This window comes from Rattus norvegicus, chromosome 9, assembly GCF_036323735.1.
Source record: "Rattus norvegicus strain BN/NHsdMcwi chromosome 9, GRCr8, whole genome shotgun sequence".
Lineage (NCBI taxonomy): Eukaryota > Metazoa > Chordata > Mammalia > Rodentia > Muridae > Rattus > Rattus norvegicus.
In genome coordinates, this window is record NC_086027.1 from 1,738,608 (window position 1) to 1,762,428 (window position 23,821).

The 23,821-nt window shown below is 46.7% G+C and overlaps 1 protein-coding gene across 4 annotated transcripts in view; it reads right to left on the reverse strand.

The window, feature by feature from the left end:
* Nucleotides 1-20,552, reverse strand: part of Rfx2 (regulatory factor X2) — a 67,398-nt gene extending 46,846 nt beyond the window's left edge. For 2 of the 4 annotated variants that reach the window (XM_039083139.2, XM_039083138.2), the window contains exon 1: nt 19,439-20,552. In XM_039083139.2, the coding sequence (XP_038939067.1) occupies nt 19,439-19,723 (285 nt within the window). In that variant the 5' untranslated portion in view covers nt 19,724-20,552. The remainder of the gene's footprint in view (nt 1-19,438) is intronic. The other 2 variants (NM_001106877.2, NM_001413766.1) reach the window with 1 other exon arrangement.
* Nucleotides 20,553-23,821: the final 3,269 nt, after the last annotated feature.

A 23,821-nucleotide genomic window follows, 5' to 3' on the forward strand; every position in this document is an offset into this window, starting at 1 on the left:
ACACAGGTCCTGAAACTGAACTATGTAGTCAATCTTGGTGGCAAATGCCCTTACCCACTGAGTCTCTTCTGGTTGTGGTAAATCTGCTTTTAAAAATGTATATGGGTCTCGGGTATTGTGTTTTTTAATCCCAGCACTCAGGAGGCAAAGGCAGGAAAATTGTTATGAGTCTGAAGACAGCCTGGTCAACAGTGAGAACTCCAAGAAAGCCAGGACTACTTAGTGAGCACCTGTCTTAAATAAAATAAAAAAGAAGAAAACTAAAGAAATTGTGGACAGTATGCTAGGTGAAGGCTCCATCCATGGGCCACGCTCCCAGACCTGCACTGGGGGTTGTAGACAGGGGTTCCACCCCCTGACCACACCTCCGACCCCTCACTGGGGGACTCTAGGCAGGGGCTCCACACATGACCAAGCCCCCAGGATTCTTTTTATCTTGAAACAACATCTAACCAAACTACCTAAACTGGTCTGTAACCTTCAGTCATCCTCTTGCCTCAAACTCCCATTGTCTGGGGTGGGAGGTCTGTGCTACCAGGCCCAGCTCAGCAGCTTTTCAACACAGCAGCACTCCAGGGATCATAGCATCCGGCAGGGCAGCTGACTAAGGTGGTGCTTGCTGAATGAAGAGTAACGTAATTAATCATGAACTGAAATGGAAGCAAAGGACTTTATGGGTTTTAATGAAGGTAATTACACTCACTGTAAAATCACCACGACACAAAACATTAACAGGCTTATTAATTCACTGTTAATTGCCTGGTTGTATTTCAAATGTCTCTCAAAAATTAAATAATTTGGCTGCACAGTAACTTTTATGTCAAGAGGTCCATAGGAGGTAGACAGAAGCTCAGGGTGGCAACACATGCCTGTCACCTTAGTATCTGAGAGCAGAGAGAATCAGGAAGGGCACAGAACAAAGCGAGGACAGTGAGATGGCTCAGAGGACAAAGGGCTTGCTGCTGAGCCTGATGGTCTGAGTCTGGACCCACGTGGTGGAAGAGAGAATGGATTCCCATAAATTGTCCCCTGATCTCTGCACATGTGCACGTGCACACACAGAAGTCAACCAATATAATAAAAAAATGCAAAGGTTAACTTTATGTTATATGGATTTTTATTTCCATTTATGGTAAATAAAAGATAAAGTGTTGAAGAATACCCAGTCATAACAAAAGGCGCAGCTGGTGCAGGGTGGCTGTTTTCCTTAGAGAAGGGACATGGCTTGTGATCAAGAGACAATCGGGTGCAAAAACTCAGAGTCAAAATCCTTGTGACCTTTGCAGCAATGAACTTGGGGACCAAACAGGTCCAAGAGGCTTTGCAGGGATGGTCCTGCAGAAAGGAGGAGGGAGTAGGAAGGAGGGAGCAAGGAGGGGGGAGGAGGGAGGGGGAGGGGGAGGGGGAGGTCTGTTTTAGAAAGACTGGACTTATGCTGCCAACTCCTGCTTCTGCAAGGCCCATAAATAGACCAGCCCGAGGGCGGTGAATGGGGAGCAGAGAGCAGAAGGGTGGCATTGCACAATGCAGAGTCCGAAACAAGATGAGGCTGGGTTTAGGAACCCAGGCAAATGCAGCCAAGAGAACATGGGAGCAGCAGGGTGTGAAAATAGTAGTTTGTAGAAGTTCTTACAAGTTTCTGGAAGGTTCTAAAGGCTTCTGGAACATTAATGGGGAAGGTAGAAGGAAAGCCATTTGAAATCAGTGTCTCAGAATCATATTGCATTTTCAAAAACTTATCAATTGTATTTTAAAATGAAAGGAAAGTTGACACTAGGGCAAATAATCCTATTCAGGATGAGGTGTTATTTGGGTTTTTGTTTTTAACTGTTTGTCTAAAGAGAGAAGGCAAACTACAGAACGAGTGAGAGATTGCAGACAGAGCCCTCCACTTGGGCAGCAGAGCACAGATGCCATTGGAGGGCCATGGTACGTGACAGGACACTGTGGACAGGATGGTCTGTAGGTTGTGTGTAGACTGCAGTGACAGGAGCAGAGTACCTGCTTCAGTGGTGTGTGTGGGAGAGACACACCCACCCCTTGTGGGGACTTGGAGGGCCCTGCGTAGTCAGGGCAACAAGCACAGACTTGTGGCTATGGAACCAGCCTGGCAGGGTGCATGGGTGCAGCTCCTGGCGAGGAATGCGGCTTCATCAGGCACAAGGGAACGTGAGTGGGTGGGGTAGAGCTGACACATCCAGGCGTGGCTCAGGGAGGTGCCTCAAGGGGCTCAAGGACCTTCTCTGGTGCCTTCGGGATATAGGATACAAGGTGGCATTGAGCTGTGTATGTGTTGCTGGGGAGGGCACAGGTTTTCATCAAAGGACCTGATACCTGGCATTCTGGAACATTTACAAGATTGCAAATTTGTTGGGCAGGGAGGCAATGAACAGGGAAAGAATGTGAGGGCAGTGTGTACTCTCATGTGGTGGGCATGGAAATGGCACTGTGGCCCTGTGGCAAAGGCACAGCCTCAGGCAAGGACAACAGGAATCACCCTCACCTGGAGTACAAGGGCAGTGGGACACAATTGCAGGCAAGAAGCCTCAGAACCAGCTCCCTCTTCTGGACACGGGCAGTGCTCCAATTTGCCTCCTAACCCAGAGCTGCTGGGGGACCTAGGACACATCTGCACAGCAGAAACATAGGCAGCAAGGAAAAAGAATAATCAGAAGCAGGGCCAGAAAAAAGCAGATGGTAGGATGGGGGAGAGGGCTGCTGTTCATGCAAAATAATTAAAGCAGTATTGGTTCAGCCATGGGCTCCTGTTATAACTCCAACCTTTAGAAAAGCAGCTCAGAGAGAGATCCACACACCAAAAGCCACACAGGGTGTGGGGCTTGGGGACAGATGTCCAGAGTAGGGAAACTCAGAGACAGAAAGTGAACTCATGGGTGCTGGGAAAGTGGGGTGATGGACAAAAGGCACTGTTCAGAAGATGAGGTTTTGTTGAGAGTAATGGAATGTTCAGGAATTAAATAGAGATAATGCTTACACAACTTCTGGAATGTATCAAAAGCCCCTCAACTGTGCATAAAGAGTGAATTTAAATAAAATCCTTTAGGCTGGGGTTGGTCCTTAGTGGGTAGGGTGCTCGCCCAGGGATCTGTGCCCAGCACTACTTAACTGTGGTGGCTCATGCCAGTCATCCCAGCACTCAGGAGACAGGCAGGAGGGTGAGGATTTCAAGGTCAGCCTCAGATACATAGGGACTTTGAAGCCAGCCTGGAACACATAACATCTGTCCACATGATGTGGCTCAGGAGTTAACGGAGTCTATGAATGCTGACCCAAGCTTCTGACCCCAGTAGTGAGACAGTCGCCATGGAGTGATGGCCACTGTATAAACCTGGCCAACTGCTACTTGGTTTTGCATGTCCACCAGGTACTGAGGGCTTTCACTTTTTTTCCCCAAGTGGTTAGAAGGCAACAAAAATGAAAATATTTTGTGACAAGAGAGTGCTCAGGGGTAAAAGTGCTTGCTGCTAAGCCTAAGACCAGAGTTCCAGCCCTTCGTCCTACATGACTAAGGTGGTGGGAGAGACCCTACTCCCACACAGACACCAAAAATAAATTTAAGGGAGTTGACCCTGTGCTACAGCTCTCTGCACCCAGATCCCACTGGGAGAAAGCTGGTTTCTCAGAAGTGCCGACACACCTGAGAGCACAGGTAATACCACCAATTCTGCTCACATTCCTTGCCCAGGAAGAACCTGTCCGGAGTTCTCAGGACACAAGAGCAGGAGCAGTCTGGGGCTTTCTGCCTGTGCCCTAGCTCTTTCTACCCAGATCCTGCTGGGAGAGAGCTGGTCTCCCAGTAGTGCTGACACAGGCTTACAGGAGAGTCAAGCCACTGTCAGAGACAGCAAGACCAGCTAACACCAGAGATAAGCAGATGGCAAGAGGCAAGGACAAAAACCTAAGCAACAGAAACCAAGGCCACTTGGCATCATCAGAACCCAGTTCCCCCACTAATGCAAGATCTGGGTACCTCAACACACCAGAAAAAAAATATTTTGATTTAAAATCACAACTCATGATGATATTAGAGGACTTTAAGAAAGACATAAATAACTCCCTAAAGGAATACAGGACAACACAAGCAAATGGGTAGAAGCCCTTAAAGAGGAAACACAAAAGTCAACCAAACAGGTGAAGAAATTGAACAAAACCATCCAGGATTTAAAACTGGAAATAGAAACAATAAAGAAATAATAGAAACAGACAACTCTGGAGACAGAAAACCTAGGAAAGAGATTAAGAGTCATAGATGCAAGCATTACTAACAGAATACAAAAGATAGAAAGAATCTCAGGGGCAGAAGATATCATAGAAAACATTGACACAACCATCAAAGAAAATGCAAAATGCAAAAAGCTCCTAACCCAAAACATTCAGGAAATCCAGGACACAATGAGAAGATCAAACCTAAGGATAATAGATATAGAAGAGAGGGAAGATTCCCAAATTAAAGGGCTAGTAAAATATCTTCAACAAAATTATAGAAGAAAACTCGCTAAGCTAAAGAAAGAGATACTCGGGGTTGGGGATTTAGCTCAGTGGTAGAGCACTTGCCTAGCAAGCGGAAGGCCCTGGGTTCGGTCCCCAGCTCCGAAAAAAAGAAAAAAAAAAAGAGATACTCATAAACATACAAGAAGCCTAAAGAACTCCAATCAGATTGGACCAGAAAAGAAATTCCTCTGTCACATAATTGTCAAAATACCAAATGCACAAAACAAAGAATATTAAAAGTAGTAAGGGAAAAATGTCAAGTGACGTATAAAGGTAGACTATTAGAATTACACCAGACTTCTCAACAGAGACTATGAAAGCTGGAAGATGCTGGGCAAATGTCATACAGAACCTAAGAGAACACAAATACCAGCCCAGGCTACTATATCCAGCAAAACTCTCAATTAATGTAGATGGAGAAACCAAGATATTCCATGATAGAGCCAAATTTACACAATATCTTTCTACAAGTCCAGTCCTACAAAGGCTAATATAGATGGAACACTCCAACACAAGGAGGGAAACAACACCCTAGAAAAAGCAAGAAAGTAATCTCCTGACAACAAAAGCAAAAGAAGAGAGACACACAAACATAATTCCACCTTAAACAACAAAAATAACAGGAAACAACAATCATTGGTCCCTAATATCTCTCAACATCAATGGACTCAATTCCCCAATAAAAAGACATAGACTAACAGACTGGCTATGTAAAGAGGACCCAGCATTTCACTGCATACAGGAAACACACCTCAATAACAAAGACAGACACTACCTCAGAGTAAAAGGCTGGAAAACAATTTTCCAAGCAAATGGTCCCAAGAAATAAGCTGGAGTAGCCATTCTAACATTGATTAAACTAGACTTTCAACCAAAAGTTATCAAAAAAGATGAGGAAGGACACTTCATATTCATCAAAGGAAAAGTCCACCAAGATTGACTCTCAATCCTATGCTCCAAATGCAAGGACACCAACATTCATAAAAGAAACCTTACTAAAGCTCAAAGCACACATTGTACTTCACACCATAATAGTAGGAGACTTCAACACCCCACTCTCATCAATGGACAGATCATGGAAACAGAAACTCAGAGAAACTAACAGAAGTTATGAACCAAATAGATTTAACAGATATTTATAGAATATTTCATCCTAAAACAAAAGAATATGCCTTCTTCTCAGCATCTCATGGTACCTTCTCCAAAACTGACCACATAATCAGTCACAAAACAGGCCTCAACAGATACAGGAAGATAGAAATAATCCCACACATCCTATCAGATCACCACAGACTAAGGCTGGTCTTCAATAACAATGATAAGGAAAGAACACCCACATACACATGGAAGTTGAACAATGCTCTATTCAATGATAACTTGGTCAAAAAGAAATAAACAAGGAAATAAAGACTTTTTATAATTTAATGAAAATGAAGGTCCAACATATCCAAACTTATGGGACAAAATGAAAACTGTGCTAAGAGGAAAACTCATAGCTCTGAGAGCCTCCAAAAAGAAACTGGAGAGAGCATATGTCAGCAGCTTGACAGCACACCTAAAAGCTCTACAACAAAAAGGAGCAAATACACCCAAAAGGAGTAGAAGGCAGGAAATAATTAAACTCAGGGCTGAAATCAACCAAGTAGAAAGAAAAAGAATACAAAGAATCAACACACCAGGAGCTGGTTCTTTGAGAAAATCAACAAGATAGCTAAATCCTTAGCCAGACCAACCAGAGGGCACAGAAAGAATGTTCAAATTAACAAAATCAGAAATGAAAAGGGAGACATAACAACAGAAATTGAGGAAATTCAAAAAATCATTAGATCCTACTACAAAAGCCTATACTCAACAGAACTGGAAAATGTGGAGAAAATGGACAATTTTCTAGACAGATACCAGGTACCAAAGTTAAATCAGGAACAGATAAATCATCTAAACAGTCCCATAATCCCTAAAAAAATATAAGCAGTCATTAAAAGTCTCCCAACCAAAAAAAGCCCAAGACCAAATGGGTTTAGTGCAGAATTCTACCAGAGCGTCATAGAAGACTTAATACCAATACTCTGCAAATTATTCCACAAATTAGAAACAAAAGGAACACTACGTAATTCCTTCTATGAAGGCACAACCACACAAAGATCCAACAAAGAAAGAAAACTTCAGACAAATTTCCCTTATGAATATCAATGCAAAATTAATATAAAATAATAAAAATTAATAAATAAAATTCTTGTAAACCGAATCCAAGAATACATCAAAATGATCATCCATCATGATCAAGTAGGATTCATCCCAGGGATGCAGGGATGGTTCAATATTCGCAAATCCATCAATGTAATCCACTATATAAACTCAAAGGAAAAAACCCCCACAAGATCATCTCATTAGATGCTGAGAAAGCATTTGACAAAATTCAACACCTTCATGGTAAAAGGCTTGGAAAAATCAGGAATTCAAGGCCCATACCTAAACATAGTAAAAGCAATATATGGCAAACCAGTAGCCAACATCAAATTAAATGAAGAGAAACTTGAAGCAATCCTACTAAAATAAGAGACTAGACAAGGCTGCCCACTCTCTCCTATTCAATATAGTACTTGAAGTCCTAGCCAGAGCAATCAGACAGTGAAAGGAGGTCAAAGGGATGCAAATTGGAAAGGAGGAAGTCAAAATATCACTATGTGCAGATGATATGATAGTATACTTAAGTGACCCCAAAAGTTCCACCAGAGAACTACTAAACCTGGTAAACAACTTCAGCAAAGTGGCTGGATAGAAAATTAACTCAAACAAATCAATAGCCTTCCTTTACTCAAAGGATAAACAGGCTGAAAAAGAAAGGAGGGAAACGATCCCCTTCACAATAGCCACAAATAATATAAAATACCTTGGTGTGACTCTAACCAAGCAAGTGAAAGATCTGGATGACAAGAACTTCAAGTCTCTGAAGAAAGAAATTGAAGATCTCAGAAGATGGAAAGATCTCCCACACTCATGCATTGATAGGATTAATACTGTAAAAATGGCCATCTTGCCAATAGCAATCTACAAATTCAATGCAATCCCCATCAAAATTTCAACTCGATTCTTCATCGAGTTAAAAAGAGCAATTTACAAATTCATTTGGCATAACAAAAAAACCCAGGCTAGCAAATCTATTCTCAACAGTAAAAGGACTTCTGGGGGGAATCTCCATCCCTGACCTCAAGCAGTATTACAGAGCATTAGTGATAAAAACTGCATGGTATTGGCACAGAGACAGGCAGGTAGATCAGTGGAACAGAATTGAAGACCCAGAAATGAACCCACACACCTATAGCCACTTGATCTTTGACAAAGGAGCTAAAACCATCCAATGGAAAAAAAATAGCATTTTCAACAAATGGTGCTTGTTCAACTGGCGGTCAGCATGTAGAAGAATGCAAATCGATCCATTCTTATCGCCATGTACAAAACTTAAGTCCAAGTGGATCAAGGACCTCCACATAAAACCAGACACACTCAAACTATTAGAAGAAAAAGTTGGGAAGAGCCTTGAGCACATGGGCACTGGGGAAATTTTCCTGAACAGAACACCAATGGCTTATGATTCTACGATCAAGAATTGACAAATGGGACCTCATAAAATCACAAAGCTTCTGTAAGGCAGAGGACACTGTCATTAGGATAAAACGGCAGCCAACAGATTGGGAAAAGATCTTTACCAATCCTACCTCTGATAGAGGGCTAATATCCAAATATACAAAGAACTCAAGAAGTTAGACTCCAGAGAGCCAAACAACCCTATTAAAAATGGGGTACAGAGCTAAACAACAAATAAAAAAACTCAGGTGACAGCAGATGCTGGCAAGGATGTGGAGAAAGAGGAACACTCTTCCATTGTTGGTGGGTTGCAAACTGGTTCAACCACTCTGGAAATTAGTCTGGAGGTTCCTCAGAAAATTGGACATAGTATTACCTGAGGACCCAGCTATACCACTCCTGGGCATATATCCAAAAGATGCTCCAACATACAACAAAGACACACACTCCACTATGTTCATAGCAATCTTATTTATAATGGCCAGAAGCTGGAACGAACCCAGATGTCTCTCAATGGAGGAATGGATACAGAAAATGTGGTACATCTACACACAGCTATCAAAAACAATGACTTCATGAAATTCATAGACAAATGGATTGAACTAGAAAATATCATCCGGAGTAAGGTAATCCAATCACAGAAAAACACACATGGTATGCACTCACTGATAAGTGGATATTAGCCCAAAAGCTCAGATTACCTAAGATACAATCCACAGATCACATGAAGCTCAACAAGGACGACCAAAGTGCAGATGTTTCAGTCCTTCTTTGAAGGGGAAACAAAAACATTCACAAGAGGAAACATGGAGACTAAGTTTGGAGCAGAGACTGAAGGAAAGGCCATTCAGAGTCTGCCCCACCTGGGGATCCATCCCATATACATACAGCTACCAAACTCAGACAATATTGCTGACGCCAAGAAGTGCTTACTGACAGGAGCCAGATATGGATGTCTCCTGAGAGGCTCTTCCAGAGCGTGACAAACACAGAGGCAGGTGCTCACAGCCAACCACTGAACTGAGAACGGGGTCCCCATTGAAAGAGTTAGAGAAAGAACTGAAGGAGCTAAAGGGGTCTGCAACCCCATAAGAACAACAATGTCAACCAACCAGAGCTTCCAGGGACTAATCCACCATCCAAAGAGTACACATGGACAGATCCATGGCTCCAGCCACATATGTAGCAGAGGATGGCCTTGTTGGGCACCAATGGGAGGAGAAGCCCTTGGTCCTGCCAAGGCTGGACCCCACAGTGTAGGGAATGTCAGGGCGGGGAGGCAGGAAGGGGTGGGTAGTTGGGTGGGGCAACACCCTCATAGAAGGTGGAGGGCAGTTTATGAACAGGAAGCCAGGAAATGTAAATTTTAAAATATCCAATAAAAAAGAGGAAAGAAAATAACTGTAAAAATAAACTATTATAATCTCAACAAATAAACAAAGGAGAACACATAATAAATATGATTGCAACACTGGGGATTTTCCTCTCAACTTCCTTTTCCTCCCAGTCAAAAGGAGATATTCCCTCGTCTAGAGATAGATAAATGGCTGGACGTGAGGAAAGACAGACAGCAGGGCTGCTCTACCTGCTGAAGGTCTGCATTTGTCCCACACTCTGGTTTTGTTTTTTTTTTTTTTTTTCTTTTCTTTTTTTGGTTCTTTTTTTCGGGGCTGGGGACCAAACCCAGGGCCTTGTGCTTCCTAGGCAAGCGCTCTACCACTGAGCTAAATCCCCAACCCCATCCCACACTCTGTTTTAAACACACTGAAATCTCTGGAAACTTCTAGACAAGACCAAAGCCGAATATGAACACTGCCACCAGCCAAACAGCAGTCTGCTCTTCAGTCCTCCACTGCACACTCAGCCTTCAAAAGGAGGCCGGCTGCATGTCCGTTCTAGGACTTCCCACCTGAGGAACTTTCTGGAACAACTCCCAGTTGTGACACACTGCAGGGCTTGATGACGACTAGTTGCCTGGGCATGTGCATGACTTGGGTGTAGCCACAGACTCAGCATCAACAGGCGCCTGCACCAAGTCTCAAAGCACAGACTCCATCCCGGATCCCTTGTCCACTAGCCTCTGGGACGCATGTGCATTTGAGGTACTGTCCTCCAACATGCTGAGCGAGCATGCATGAATGACAGGAGAGACCAGAAGCAAGCGGGGCAAAGACTCAAGCTGCCCAGGTGCCCAGGGAGGAAAGTAACGGTAGTGAGGAGGTTAGGCTAATTCCATAACAGGCTTCCAATGGGCAGTTAAAGAAACTAGGCCTGCACTGGAGAGATGGCTCAGTGGTTAAGAGCACTGAGTGTTCTTCCAGAGGTTCAAAGTTCAAATCCCAGCAACCACATGGTGGCTCACAACCCTCTGTAATGCCTTTTGGTATGTCTGAACACAGCTATATTGTACTTATACATAATAAATAAATCATAAATCTTAAACAAAAAAGACTAGGCCTAAAAACCAATAATGGCATGACCTTGGAGATAGTCAAAGCCCACCTACCCTGGGATTCCCCTAAAGTGCTTCAAATTGAACCTGAGAGCTCACTCTAGGGTCTCTATCTTAGTAATGGGGAGACTCCAGCATGCTGGACTGCTGCAGAATAAACACTCTGCACTTACATACTATTTGACCCCGGTGAGTCATTCTTTGGTGAATCATGGACTTTACAGTAGCAGGCTTGGTTCCAGACTGGAAGCTGCCAGCTGAGCAGAAGGAGATTCTTTCCCTGGCCAGAAATTGCTGGGGTGCCATGTTTGGCCAATGCTGTTCAGTTATTAAATGGGTAGGAGCATGAGTTAGGCTAGGAGCATGGTTTGAGTCTCTCTGAAGCTCGAGGCAGCCTGTGAGTAACTGCACTGTGGTTCCCACAACATATACAGACTTCTGTTGCTTAAGTAGGGGACTCACCAGGGTTGATGCTGGTGGCCACAGGTTGCTAACATGAGACCATCCCTCTAGCACCTTCTGCCCTTAGCTTTCCACATGGGGAGACATAAGCAGTCACCCAGTTAACTTAAGGACCTGGGATGGCGGCTACTTGGGTCACAAATACCTGAATATATGCTGGCTCCAGAAAGCTAGACAGAAACAAAGGCCTAAAGGAGTTTTCTTGAAAGTAAAGAAAAACGGTCTATCAGAAGCAGTCTAGTCCTTTACCTTCCTGTGAACTTTCTGATCTGTTAGAGGCATCAGTGAGCTGCATCCCAGAGAGGCAGAAAGGATCAGTAGAGACATCATGAAACAGGCACATATTTCTACAAACTTCCAAGACACAGCCCACCTCTTGGACAGAAAGTATCTGGGCAATGCAGAATGTTTTTCAGAGGTAAACAGTTTTCATGGAACAAAACAGAAGGGTTAAGAGCAGCAAGTCAGACAGTGGTCACAAGCCCTGCTGCCCTGTCTTTCTAGGACACAGCCCCTCCCCTCCTGAGGTTTGTCTGCTTTGACCATTCCTATCTTCTTTGTGTACAGTGCTAGAAGTCATTTCCGCCCATGCCCTCTCGGCCTCTTTCAGCTCCTACACCTCAGAGGCCTCTGTTCAATGTGATCCAATGTCCAGTGTGGACACAGCAGCAGAGCACATGGATTGGGTGGGTGGATTGGTTTGTGAGTGGGTGGTGGGATGGATTGGTGGATGGACAGATGGAAGGCTGATGGAGGGGTGGGTAGGTGGATGAGTGATGAATGAGTAGGAGGCTGAATGGGTGAAAGGGAGATAGGTCGATGAATGGATGGGTAGAAGGTGGATGGATGGATAAATAGGTACAATCCACACACTGAAGTATTATATATAAGATGAAGAAAACTTTGATCCCTGATCCAGCTGTATCAGGGTTCTCTGAGGAACAGAAGCTGATGGAAGGAACACACACTTATAAGAGGTTTATTAGAGTGGCTCACAGGCTGCTGTGTGAGACTGGACACCACAGCAGTCCCATCTTGTATTGTAGTCATGGAGGTCCTAGAGAGCTGCTGGATCCCAAGTCCATGTTGGGATCCTTAAGATGTGAGTTCTAACACCATCAGAGAAATGGCTGAGGATAGAAAACTTGCCAGTGAGCTGTGGTGAGCTGACAGAAAACACCAATGTCCTTTTATGTGGGCTGTGAGCACAAGTGTGCCCCAGATTTAGGGTGGGTCTTCAGATCTCAAATGATGCAACCAAGAAGAAACCCTCACAGGTGTGTTCAGTTGCTTGGGTCTTTGTTAATTCTAAATGCAGTCAAGTTGACAACCAAGATCAGCTATCACATCAGCCAAGAGGGGCTCATTGAAAATGAGTCAGACACAGAAGGCCATGTGCCAAGGCACCCTACCCACAGGAGGTCCCAGTACCATCAGATCCACAGAGACAGGAAGATGGGCACAAGGGGCTGGACATTGGTGTCGAATGACTGCAGAGCTGTCATCTGGGAAGAAAGGTGTCTCTGAAGATGGCCACACCGATGCTTTTCATTGGCTGATGTGCTGCCATGACAGAGGCCAGCTATGAGCTGGGTAGATTTCCTCCTCAGCTTCCTCCTCTGCTTCTTTCACCCTTGTTTTCCTCTCAGGACCCACCCTTTCTGGAACCTCATTCCCAGCAACACACACCCCTGAAGGACCTCTGGCTTTGACACCACAGATCCTGTAGATGTCCCACCTGACTCCCTACTTCACTGTTGTCCCTCAGTGTCTCAAGCACACAGCTGGCTGAATGACCTTTGCTAGATCCCAAAGCATCCCTTCCATATCCCTGATGTCACTGAATGGCCAGGATCTGAGACACTGTGGTGAGCCCTGGAAAGCCCTTGAGGACACATTGGTCCTTATCAACTCTCCCAATGCAGTTGCAGCCTCCAGTGCAGCCACCAGAATCTCTGATCTCAGAGGCCTCCAGCCCAACAAGACAAGAGACCAGGAGGGCTGGGCAGATATAGTTCAAGCCTAATGGTGACATTCTTCTTTGTCACAGATACTCATCTCTGTCACTGACTCAAAACATGGAAAATTTGGGGGCCCATGATTCAGTGGATAGAGTGATTGCTTACCATGCAAGGAGTCCTAGGTTCTATCCCTGGTGCTGTCTAAATGAGGCATATGCCTACCATCCCAGCACTCAGTGACAACAGAATGATCAGGAGGAGTTTAAGGTCATCCTTGGCTATATGACAAGTCTGAGGCCAACCAGTGTACAATGGCACCCCCTTACCAATGTAAAAATAACCCACAAGATTTGACCCCAATAGTCATGGTTAACAATCCCTGCTTAGTCCAAGACCTTCCAGAGTCTATCCTCATCTCCTGTAGGTCCTTGCAGTTGGCCATCAGAAACTTCTGGACCAGCCTCTGTAGCTAGTCTAAGGTTTGCTGAAGCCCTGAGGACCTTCCCACTACTCATGGCCCTTGGGCACAGTGCCTTCTGTGTCCTTAGGGGAATGTTGTCTGCACCTCCTGGCTGGTTCTGCCTGTCCCAGGAGGGCACTCAGTCAGTGGAGGACAGTGACTAGCATCTGATGAGTCGATGGCATGTGCAGTCCCTCCTGGACACCTCCACCTCAAACTCATACCTCCCAACTCTTCACAGGGCTTCACCTCCATTTCTCCTCCCTCCAATCCCCAGGAAGCAACCAGTACCTCTCCTCTGCCCTGATGTGCCAGTGGGTCCCACACAGCACTCTACCCCAGAGCCTTTGCACTTCCTACCCCTGTGAAGCCACTGAGCCCAGCCCATCACCAGTCCACTGATTTTTACATTTTGTTACTTTATGTGCATGGATTTTATTCTTGCTGCTTATATCTACGTATCATGTGGATGGTGAGTGCCTTGGAGGTCAGAAGAGGGCACAAGGTACTCTACACCTGGAGATGTCGAGTTGGGTGGAAGCTGGGGACACACCTACTTTTAATGGGTCTGTGGTGTTTCCTGAGTTCATCAGTGTGTCCTTGTGAAGCACACCCCAAGAGCAGAAATCTCTGGGTTGATAGGGTCAATCAGCTATTTTGGCAGGAAATCACAGAATTCACTAGGTCAAAGAAGCAGCCAGAGTTGCCGGGGTGCTGGAAAGAGTGGCAGAACCTGCCATGCCCACACCTCACATGACAGGAATGTGGTTGTAAGAAACAGCTGAGGTGCACAGGCCTGGGTGTCTGCTCCCAGATGCCGAGTTCAAGTCCTGTCATGAAGGCCAGGCCAGCCCACCTCCCAGTGGCTCCCTTCCAGATATCACAGGGTTGGCACCTGCAAGTCGATCTTAGACATCAAAAACAGCCCTGCTCAGTGGGCTGGCCGCCCAGTAAACTCCTGGTCACCATAATGCCCAGAGCATGGGGATTCTCACTGTCAGTGGATAGGTTTAAAATCTGGTGGCCTTTAAGCTGGGGTCATTGCTTAGTAGTGAGCACCTGCCTGGCATGTGTGAGGTCCTGACTCAGTTCCCAGCACTGCAACATAACATACAATATGCATGCACACTCAGTACATAGGTACTGGACAGAGAGAACCCCAGAGACAGAGTTACAAGGTCAGCTTGAGAGTCAGAGTGATGAAGAGTAAGAAATGAGAGGAATGGACCTGGGGACCCTGCAGAGCCAGACCTGATCATCTCAGGTTTCAAGTATCAAGAAGAGTCTATACAGAAGCAGCCATCAGCACCTGAAAGGCTCCTTGGGTACAAAGGCCTGGGAGCTGGGCAGGGCCATCGCCTGCACCTGCTGCATGTTCCCACCTTAGAGCATCCTTGTCAAAACAGGAACATCTCCTTAAATGACTTCTCCTTTCGGAGAGGCAGCGCCTACCTGACCACCTAGCAGCATAGTGGCAGTTGGGGATAAGAAGGATCGTGGTTCAAGTTCAGAAATAACGGAGACCTAGTCTTAAGCAACAAACCACATGTCATTTGATGACAGAAGACCATGAGTCACGCAGGTGGTCCAGCTCATCTCCACCTTCCAACACACACCCATCCATCCATCTTACCCATCCATCTTCAATTCATGCACCCACCAACCAACCCATCCACCTGTCTGTTCGTCCACCCACCCACCCACCCACCCACCCACCTCCCTGTTGAGATTTGGTCTGTTGCGATGTATCGTAATGCTATATACTGGCCCTGGTTGCCTCAGAGTTGGGGAGATCATTTTGCACACCAAGCAATGTTACCTAACTTTGCCCCTTAATTTAAAACTATGGATTGAATAAAGTTGTCTATAGCCTGTAGCTGGAAAGAAGAAAGGTTTTGGTTCCCAGGCTTAGGGTCTGAGGCAGAGACCATGAAGGAGAGAAGAGCGGGAGGAGAAGACACCACGGGCTGGGTGAGTCATGAGAACAAGGCCATGAGGGCTAGCCAATTGGAGTCAAGAGCAGCCCGATGGAACATGGCAAGTTGTAACTCGAGGTTATTGATGGGGAAGCAGAGAGGCGGATATCTGCCCAGCTCTGGTGCTTTAAAGCTTATTATAAATATAAAAGTTCTGTGTCTTATTTAGGAACTGAATGTTCAAAGGCAGGGTAGAAACTCCTGTATGAGATTAAAAACTTAATACAACACCTGCCCATCCTTCCACTCACCGATCCATCCATTCACTCATTCACCCATCCAGCCACCCATCCATCTATAAAGCCTGTCTGTGTGTCCATCCATCCACTCCCTAAAGCTGGACAAAGGTGGGCTGAGCCGTCCCACACATACTGAAATTCCAGTAAAGGATTCCAATGGCTTAAGCAGCACACAAACCCACTGTCCTTCCAGCAATACCACTGTCTAGGAAGCTCCAAGCACCAGAGCACAATGCCCCAACTTGCACCCTATATTTAGTCCTGGCTTATTTGCTGGGGATACAACTACAACTGACATGAGGTGACCCATCACTGCTCTCCACTTCTCTGCAATAGTCAGTTTCTAGGCAGGAGCTCTGGCTAGGGTCATCTCAGCCCCAAAGCCCAAAGACAGGAAGGAAGCTGCATGTTCCCTCCTGCAGTTTGCTGAGGACTACATCCTCCAGACAGCTCGCCTCATTTTCAAGAAGAGTCCATAGTTTACAAGTACACAGGGAAGGGGTGGCATTATTTAAACAGTTAGCTTCAGTTTAAAAGAAACAGGTGGCACTCGGGAGGCAGAGGCAGGTAGATCTCTGAGTTTGAGGACAGCTTGGTGTACAGAGCAAGATCCAGGACAACCAAGGCTACATAGTGATGCCCTATCTCAAAAAGTACAATAGAATAAGAAACAAGGCTGGAACGCCCAGGCAGTGGCAGAATGCTTGCCTAGTGTATGCAAAGCCAAGCACCTCAATAAATAAATAGCAAAGAAAGAAAAGATGTGATTCCTTCTAGCCAAGGACTTAACAAGCCAAGCAACCTTTAGTTTATATATGAACTTATTACCTTCATATGAACATACTTATATATACTAATATATGATGACTATTTATATCATCCACGGGAAGGCTCAGGGACTCAGTAGGAGAAAGGAACTTGCTGCCAAGTCTGATAATCTGTGTTTTATCTTCAAGACACACCTGAAGCCAAGAGCCAACTCCTGCACATCATCCTCTAACCTCCAATGTGTACAACATAGCCCACACAGATGTGTGCACACACACACACATACACACAGATGTGTGCACACACACAGATGTGTGCACACACAGATGTGTACACACACAGATGTGTACACACACAGAGATGTGCACACACAGAGATGTGCACACACACATACACACAGATGTGTGCACACACAAATGTGTGCACACACACATACACACAGAGATGTGCACACACAGAGATGTGCACACACAGAGATGCGCACACACAGATGTGTACACACATGCACACACAGATGTGCACACACATACACAGAGATGTGTACACACACAGAGAGAGGTGTGTGCACACAGATGTGTACACACATACACAAAGATGTGTACACACAGATGTGTGCACACACAGAGATGTGCACACACACAGAGATGTGCACACATACTCAGATGTGTACACACACAGAGATGTGTACACACACAGATGTGCACACAATATATACACACAGATGTGCACATACACAGAGATGTGCACACACACAGAGATGTGTACGCATACAGATGTGTACACACACACACAAAGATTTTTTAAAATACCACTACTAATACAGTCTAAAGAGGCGGGAATACTTCATGCAGCAAGAGAATTATAGGCTGTATTTTAGAGGCCCAGTGTGGTGACAAGTTCTTCTCAGGTAGCCACAGTGACCCACAAGACAGGCAGTAGAAGGCCTGATGGTAACAGCCTTAGATTCCTTCTCTGAGGCCTGAGTTCTCTTTCTACACTGGGAGTGGTAAGCGACCACATTGGGGTGGTTTTTCCAGTCCATTCCATCTCTGAACCCAAGTTACAGTGAAGAAGGGCAGGGACTCAATCAGAACTTAGTCCCATCAAACAAGCACCCTCACAGGCTGAGGCCAAAGATGTTAAAAATACAAACAAGAAAACATTTTAAGAGAAGTTTTGGATTGGGGATTTAGCTCAGTGGTAGAGCGCTTGCCTAGGAAGCGCAAGGCCCTGGGTTCGGTCCCCAGCTCCGAAAAAAAAAGAACCAAAAAAAAAAGAGAAGTTTTGTGTCATTATTATTTTATTATCACTGCCCTGGAATTGTCTTTGCTTCACTTTAAATGAAAAGTTCATTTCACTGTCAGGGAGACAGCTCAGCAGGTAAGAGCTCTTGCCACCAAGCCTACTGAGCTCCCAGGACTCACGCTGGAGGAAGAGTCTCCTGTAATCTGTCCTCTAACCTCAGGGTGGTTAAATACACAATAAATACACACATGTAGAAACTTAAATAGGAAGGCCAATCACTTGACAATAAGGAATCATCTGATTCCAGAGGACCGACAGGCATCTGATGCCACCTCTGAGGAGGGAACCATTGTCCTCTGTGATGTGGCCCCAACTGAACTCTGTTCCCTTCAAGGAAAAAAGGGGCAAAAGTAGAAGCTGGCCAGGGTGGGCGGAGTCGGGTCATCAGGAGTGGAGGGAGCAAGAGAGGTGAGTGGTGAGGTATTATCAGAACACATTAAACGTACGGGGAAAGGTCACACACATCATTGTGTACAAGTAATACATGCTAATAAAGTTAAATTACTTAACACTCAATCGTTGTAGAAATTTCCTGGGGGAGGGGGCGCAGAGCAAAGCAAGGCAAGGCAAGGCAATGACTGAGGACCAGAGTGTCTTCCAGATGCCAAAGCAGGGATGAAGTCTCAGGAGAAAGGAGCCCAGCTCCTTTCTTGGTGCGTTCCCGCCCCAACCCCTGCGGGCCCCATCCCCTGCCCCCCACCCTAGGGGCCTGTCCGGAAGCTGAGCTCCCTGGGGGCCGAGGAAATAACCATTGCCCTAGCGGATCCCGACTGAGGATGCGGCCTATGGAAAGGGACTCCAGTAGACACTCCGGTGTTTTGGGATGTGCTGCCTGTGCACGGGAGAGCTGCGCACGCACTCTCCAGAACTGGATCTTCCTACAAACGGTTTACACAATATTTTCCTTCGGAAAAGTTTTCTGGATTGTGGATCTCGGCGAAGGGGAAGCTGTGGGTGCGCATGAGCTTCACAGCGCGGCGTGGGAAAAGACTCCAAACGCAGTGTAGGGTTCCAGGGGAGAGTGGTCCGAGGATATGGGGTGCCTGGGCAATTTGGGGAGCAAGAAAACACGAAGGGTCCTTCCAGAACAAACGCAGTGACTATTTTGGTCAAAGCCCAAGAAACAGGTCCCGGGGCTCCCAAATCCAGTGTGCCTAGTTAAGAGGGTCAAAACTTATGAACCAAGCAGAAGAGTACCCTCGGAGTCAAATTCATGGATGACAACCAGAACCCCGATTTCAGAAGTATAAAGGGGAGACGGTGCCCCTGGGTTTTCAGACTTGGGGGAGAATGGCTGGCTCTGTGAGAGTCCCCAACTCAGGTTTTGGAGGGATGACAGCAAGGAGCGGGTTTGGGGCAATCCCGAATTCAGGTTAGGGGGTAATGAAAGCAAGGACCAGTTTGGCGGCGCCTCCGTGCTCCAAGCGTTACTGGGTAAAAATAAGAGACAAGGGGGTCTTCTGGAGTCCCCGCCCCTCAAAGTAAGATTTAGTGCGTCAAAGGCGAGAAGAGATCGCTTTACTTTACAAACTTTTCAGAATGTGAGAGGGGTTCCCACCCAGCCCAAGGCTTCCCCAAATCAGAGGCGCCTATCAGAACTGCTTGAGGTTGGCTTCTGCAAAGTTGGGGCGCCGGGTCCCACCGCGCCCGCCTCCGCAACCCCCCCACAGCGGGATCCCGCCCCCGCCGTTGCCCCCTGCCCGGGCCGCACCGCTCACCTGGAGTTCGGCAGGGAGTTCGGGTAGCGGCTCCCGCGGCGTTGGCCGCTGCGTGTCGCTCCGCGTTGGTAAGTAACAGTCTCCACGGCTACAGTCTCTATGGCGGCGGCGGTGGCGGCGCCGGCCGCTCCTCCTCCGGCTCCCGCCGCCCTCCCGCCCGCCCGCAGCGCCCGCCCGCAGCAGGCGCCCGCCCGCCTCAGCCTCGCGCAGCCCTCGCGGGGCGGGGCGTTGCGCCCGGCAACGGTTACCAGGCTGCACGCCCCGCCCCCCCAACGGCCCGCCCATGCCCGCCTCCAACGGCCTCGGGCAAGGCGGGCGATCTCCCCATTGGCTTTCATAGTGCCCATCAGGGGTGAAGGGGCAGGCCCCTGAGTAGAATGCTAGCCAATCGCTGTGGAGGGTGGGGCCTGGCGAGAGGCGCGCAGCTCTAAAGGGTTGACTCTAAGGAGGTGTGCGAGGCCGGCTTGGTGGCTCCTGTCAGGGCAGCGGGTGTTTTGCGGAGTTACGGTGATTCCACTAGAACGGAGGCGCTCACCGTCTAAAAGGAGCAGCGGACCATCACCTTGCGCCTGCTCCTTCATAGTCCACAAACTGAAAACTTTTTCCTTTTTAAAAGAGTGTTGTCTGTGCGTGTGCATGCAAAGCCCATGGAGGCCAGAAGAGAGCGTCGGATCGCGCTGGAGCCAGAGTAGCCATTGGCTGTGAGCCGCCTAATTGAGCAATGATGGATCTTTGCAAGAGCAGGAGCCTCCTCTACAGCGCTTCTCCCTGTTTTTTTAGGAGACTGTGTTGTATACACTCACTATCCAGCCGAAGCTGGCCTCCAGCACCTGGTTCTCCAGGCTCCACCTCCCTAGTGCTGGGATGATGGATGTGTGCGCACCAATCCTGTCTAAGCTGACAACTCCCCTTCCCAACCCCTCCATTAAACAGGTCTAAATGTGGTGTCTTTATAAAGCTTATATTTTGGTGAGGTGACACTGACAACAAATAGAGTGAAAAGTTATGTAAAAACAAGGTTTCAGCGGTTGGGGATTTAGCTCAGTGGTAGAACACTTGCCTAGCAAGCACAAGGCCCTGGGTTCAGTCCCCAGCTTCGAAAAAAAGAAATAAAAAAAGGATTCAAACTCAGGGACACAAGTGAGAGGGGCCTCTCAGACCTTAGCTCCATTCATTAACTGAATGTCCAATTACACAAGTGAATATGGGTAACTTGGGCTTATGTGCCCAAAGCAATCAAAACTTTGCTTTTTCTTTGAGGCAGGGTCTTGCTAAGTAGCCCAAGCTAGACTAGATCCCACTATGGAGTCCAGGCTAGTGATCTTTTTGTCTTATATCCTCCACTACTGGGGTGAAAGGCTGGTGCCACCAAGCACTTTTGCACTGTCTAACTCAAGAAATCCTGCAGTTGGACCCTCAGAAAGACAGCAGACACTGTCCCTAGGACTAGAGTTTCTAAAATAAATATATCTGAGCAACTGGAAGTCTAGTGCCACAACACCCCTATTGTTGGCTGCCTACACTACAAAGCTAGCCCACTCTGCTGAGAGACCCAGTCCCACAAACTCAACTGTATCTTGGAAGCAAATTGCTGTGTATGAGTGAGCACCAATCTGTGTCTGGACCAAACTGTGGCCCTTGAGCACTCGCTCTACTTTAGAGACTGAGAAGTGTGTCCCCAGGGCTCATGGATTGGAAGCCTGGTCTCTGGCAAGGAGACTCTGGGAAGTGGTACAGAAGTCTTCCTAGGCCTGCCTGGAGCACTTGGAGAGGAAGGTAAAGGACCTTTCATCTCAGCCACATCTCAGAGTCCTAAGCCTCTTGCTAGCTGATGATACAGTTGGTACATTTCTTATATAGATTTTTAGTAATTCTAACATTTATTTTTTTAGGATGTGATAAGTGCATGTTATGATACACTTGTGACCAGATGATAACTTGTGTCACTTTCTGCCTTTCCCTTGTGTGTCCCAAGGATCACCTCAGATCATTCAACTTCCCCTCTGAGCTCTCTCCGGCAGCCCCTCTTCCATAGATACATTTTCTATGTTAGAATGGCAGGAGCCAGCGGTGTTTTTTGTTTCCAAGTTTTTTTTTCTTTTTTCTTTTTTCTTTTTTGGAGCTGGGGACCGAACCCAGTTTCCAGGTTTTTTTATTTTTTATTTATTTTTTTTATGTCAACTCTCCAGGATCCTCCTGTGAATTCACTTGGGTTTCTCGGAAACCTCTTCAAAGTCAGGAGCTTCACACCATGATGTGCCTGGCCTTGGTGGGGACAGAATGACATGGTTCCTGTCCCTGGGACAGGGACAGGGGGTGTGGGCCTTCATGAGTGTCTATGGCTGTGGGTTTAGAGCTTGTTTGTATAACATTGTACACATTTTGTGCTCCTCCTTAGAGGAATGTCCTCCCAGTTAGTGTTAATGACTCCATGATAGAGACAGTCCAGGATGTAAAGGTGCAGCTAACACTGGGACCTTCGGGACAGCCCTTAAAGCTGTGGAAAATAACCCTAAAAACATGAGTTCAAATTGTGAGATTGTGATATATATATAAATATAAGGATGCAATATGAAATGTATGGAGTTCAAGAATCTAAAGGGAGGAACAAGGTAGCCGTGCTGTGAGCAAGCTTGTCAGAAAAAGACTAAGCAAGGAGACAGAGATTTAGGGAGTGGTGATCAAAGGAGATCCCACCCAGCTAAAACTTTTTTTGTGAATATTTGTAAAGGAGGACAGATTCCTGAATTCGGGTCAGCCTGGAACAGAGCAAGATTAGGCACAGGTGTGGTAAAAAGGTTAATTTCAGGATGGGGGGGTCCCGTCCAGCTATTTTATCCGCTATGCTCTGAGGCAGGCAGATCTGCAAGAGATGAGTAATCCAGAGATCTCCAGAGAATGCAGATCAGAGAGGAAAAGAGAGAAGCCAGGCTGGATGGAAAGCTGTGTGGGACAGCACAGGAGCCAACATGGACCCACAGTTTGACTTCAGGTAGTCTGTTTTCTCCGCTGCCAGATACCCCTTCCTCAGAACCCCGCTCCAAGCTGAGGTCAGGCCTAGCAGAGCCCACCCACATTCTATGACCATTGGGAAGACTCAGAGCAGCCCCACTCCAGAGAAGTTAACACCCAAACGTTGGGAGAGGGAGCAGGGAAGTATCTCTTAAACATCATGCGTAAAGCCTTTGGTGGGAAGTTAAGACAGGCTTTCTCTGTGTAGCTCTGGCTGCCCTGGAACTCTCTATAGACCAGGCTGGGCTCAAGCCCAGAGATTTGCCTGCCTTTGCCTCCCGAGCACTGGGATGAAAGGGATGGGCTACCATACGCAGCTTTATAGTATGTCTTATTCTGAATTGCTGGCTGGAGAGGTGGCTTGGCAGTTAGGAACACCGACTCCTCTTTCAGAGGGCACAGGTTTGTTTCCCAGCAACCACATGGCAGCTCACAACTCTTTATCGCTGTAGTTCCAGGGGATCTGATGTCCTGTTCTGCTTTCTATGGGCACCAGGCATGCATTGGGTGCACAGACATGCATGAAAAACACACATGTCCAGGAAATAAAAACAAACTTTTCAAAAATTTAAATTGTTTTTAAAGACTTATGTTTATGTTATGTGCGTCGGTGTTTTGCCTGCATGTGTGTCTATGACAGTGCCATGGAATTGGAGCTACAGACAGGTGTGAGCTGCCATGTTGGTGCTGGGAGTTGAACCTCGGTCTCCTGGAAGAGGGGCCAGCGTTCTTAGCCACTGAGCCATCTCTCCAGCCCCCCAAGATTTTTTTCTGGTTCTTTTTTTTGGAGCTGGGGACCGAACCCAGGGCCTTGCGCTTCCTAGGTAAGCGCTCTACCACTGAGCTGGTCTCCTGGAAGAGGGGCCAGCGGTCTTAGCCACTGAGCCATCTCTCCAGCCCCCCAAGATTTTAAGAAATTCTTTTAGGGGGTGTGATGGTTTGAATATGCTCAGCCCAAGGAGTGGCACTTTTAGAAGGGGTGGCCTTATTGGAGCAGGTTGTGCGTATGGGTGTGGGCTCTAAGACCCTCATCCTGGCTGCCTGGCAGTCATTATTCTGCTAGCAGCCTTCAGATGAAGATGTAGAACTCTCAGCTCCTTCGGCACCGTGCCTGCCTGGATGCTGCTATGCTCACACTTTGATGATAACAGACTGAACCTCTGAACCTGTAAGACAGCCCCAATTAAATGTTGTCTTTATAAGAGTTGCCTTGGTCATGGTGTCTGCTCACAGCAGTAAAACCCTAAGACATGGGGCCAACAAGATGGCTGAGCAGGTAAAGGCACTTTCTGCCAAGAATTAATTGAGTTCCATCCCTGGAACCTGGTGGAAGAGAGAACTGACTTGCACATGTTGTCCTCTGACCTCTTG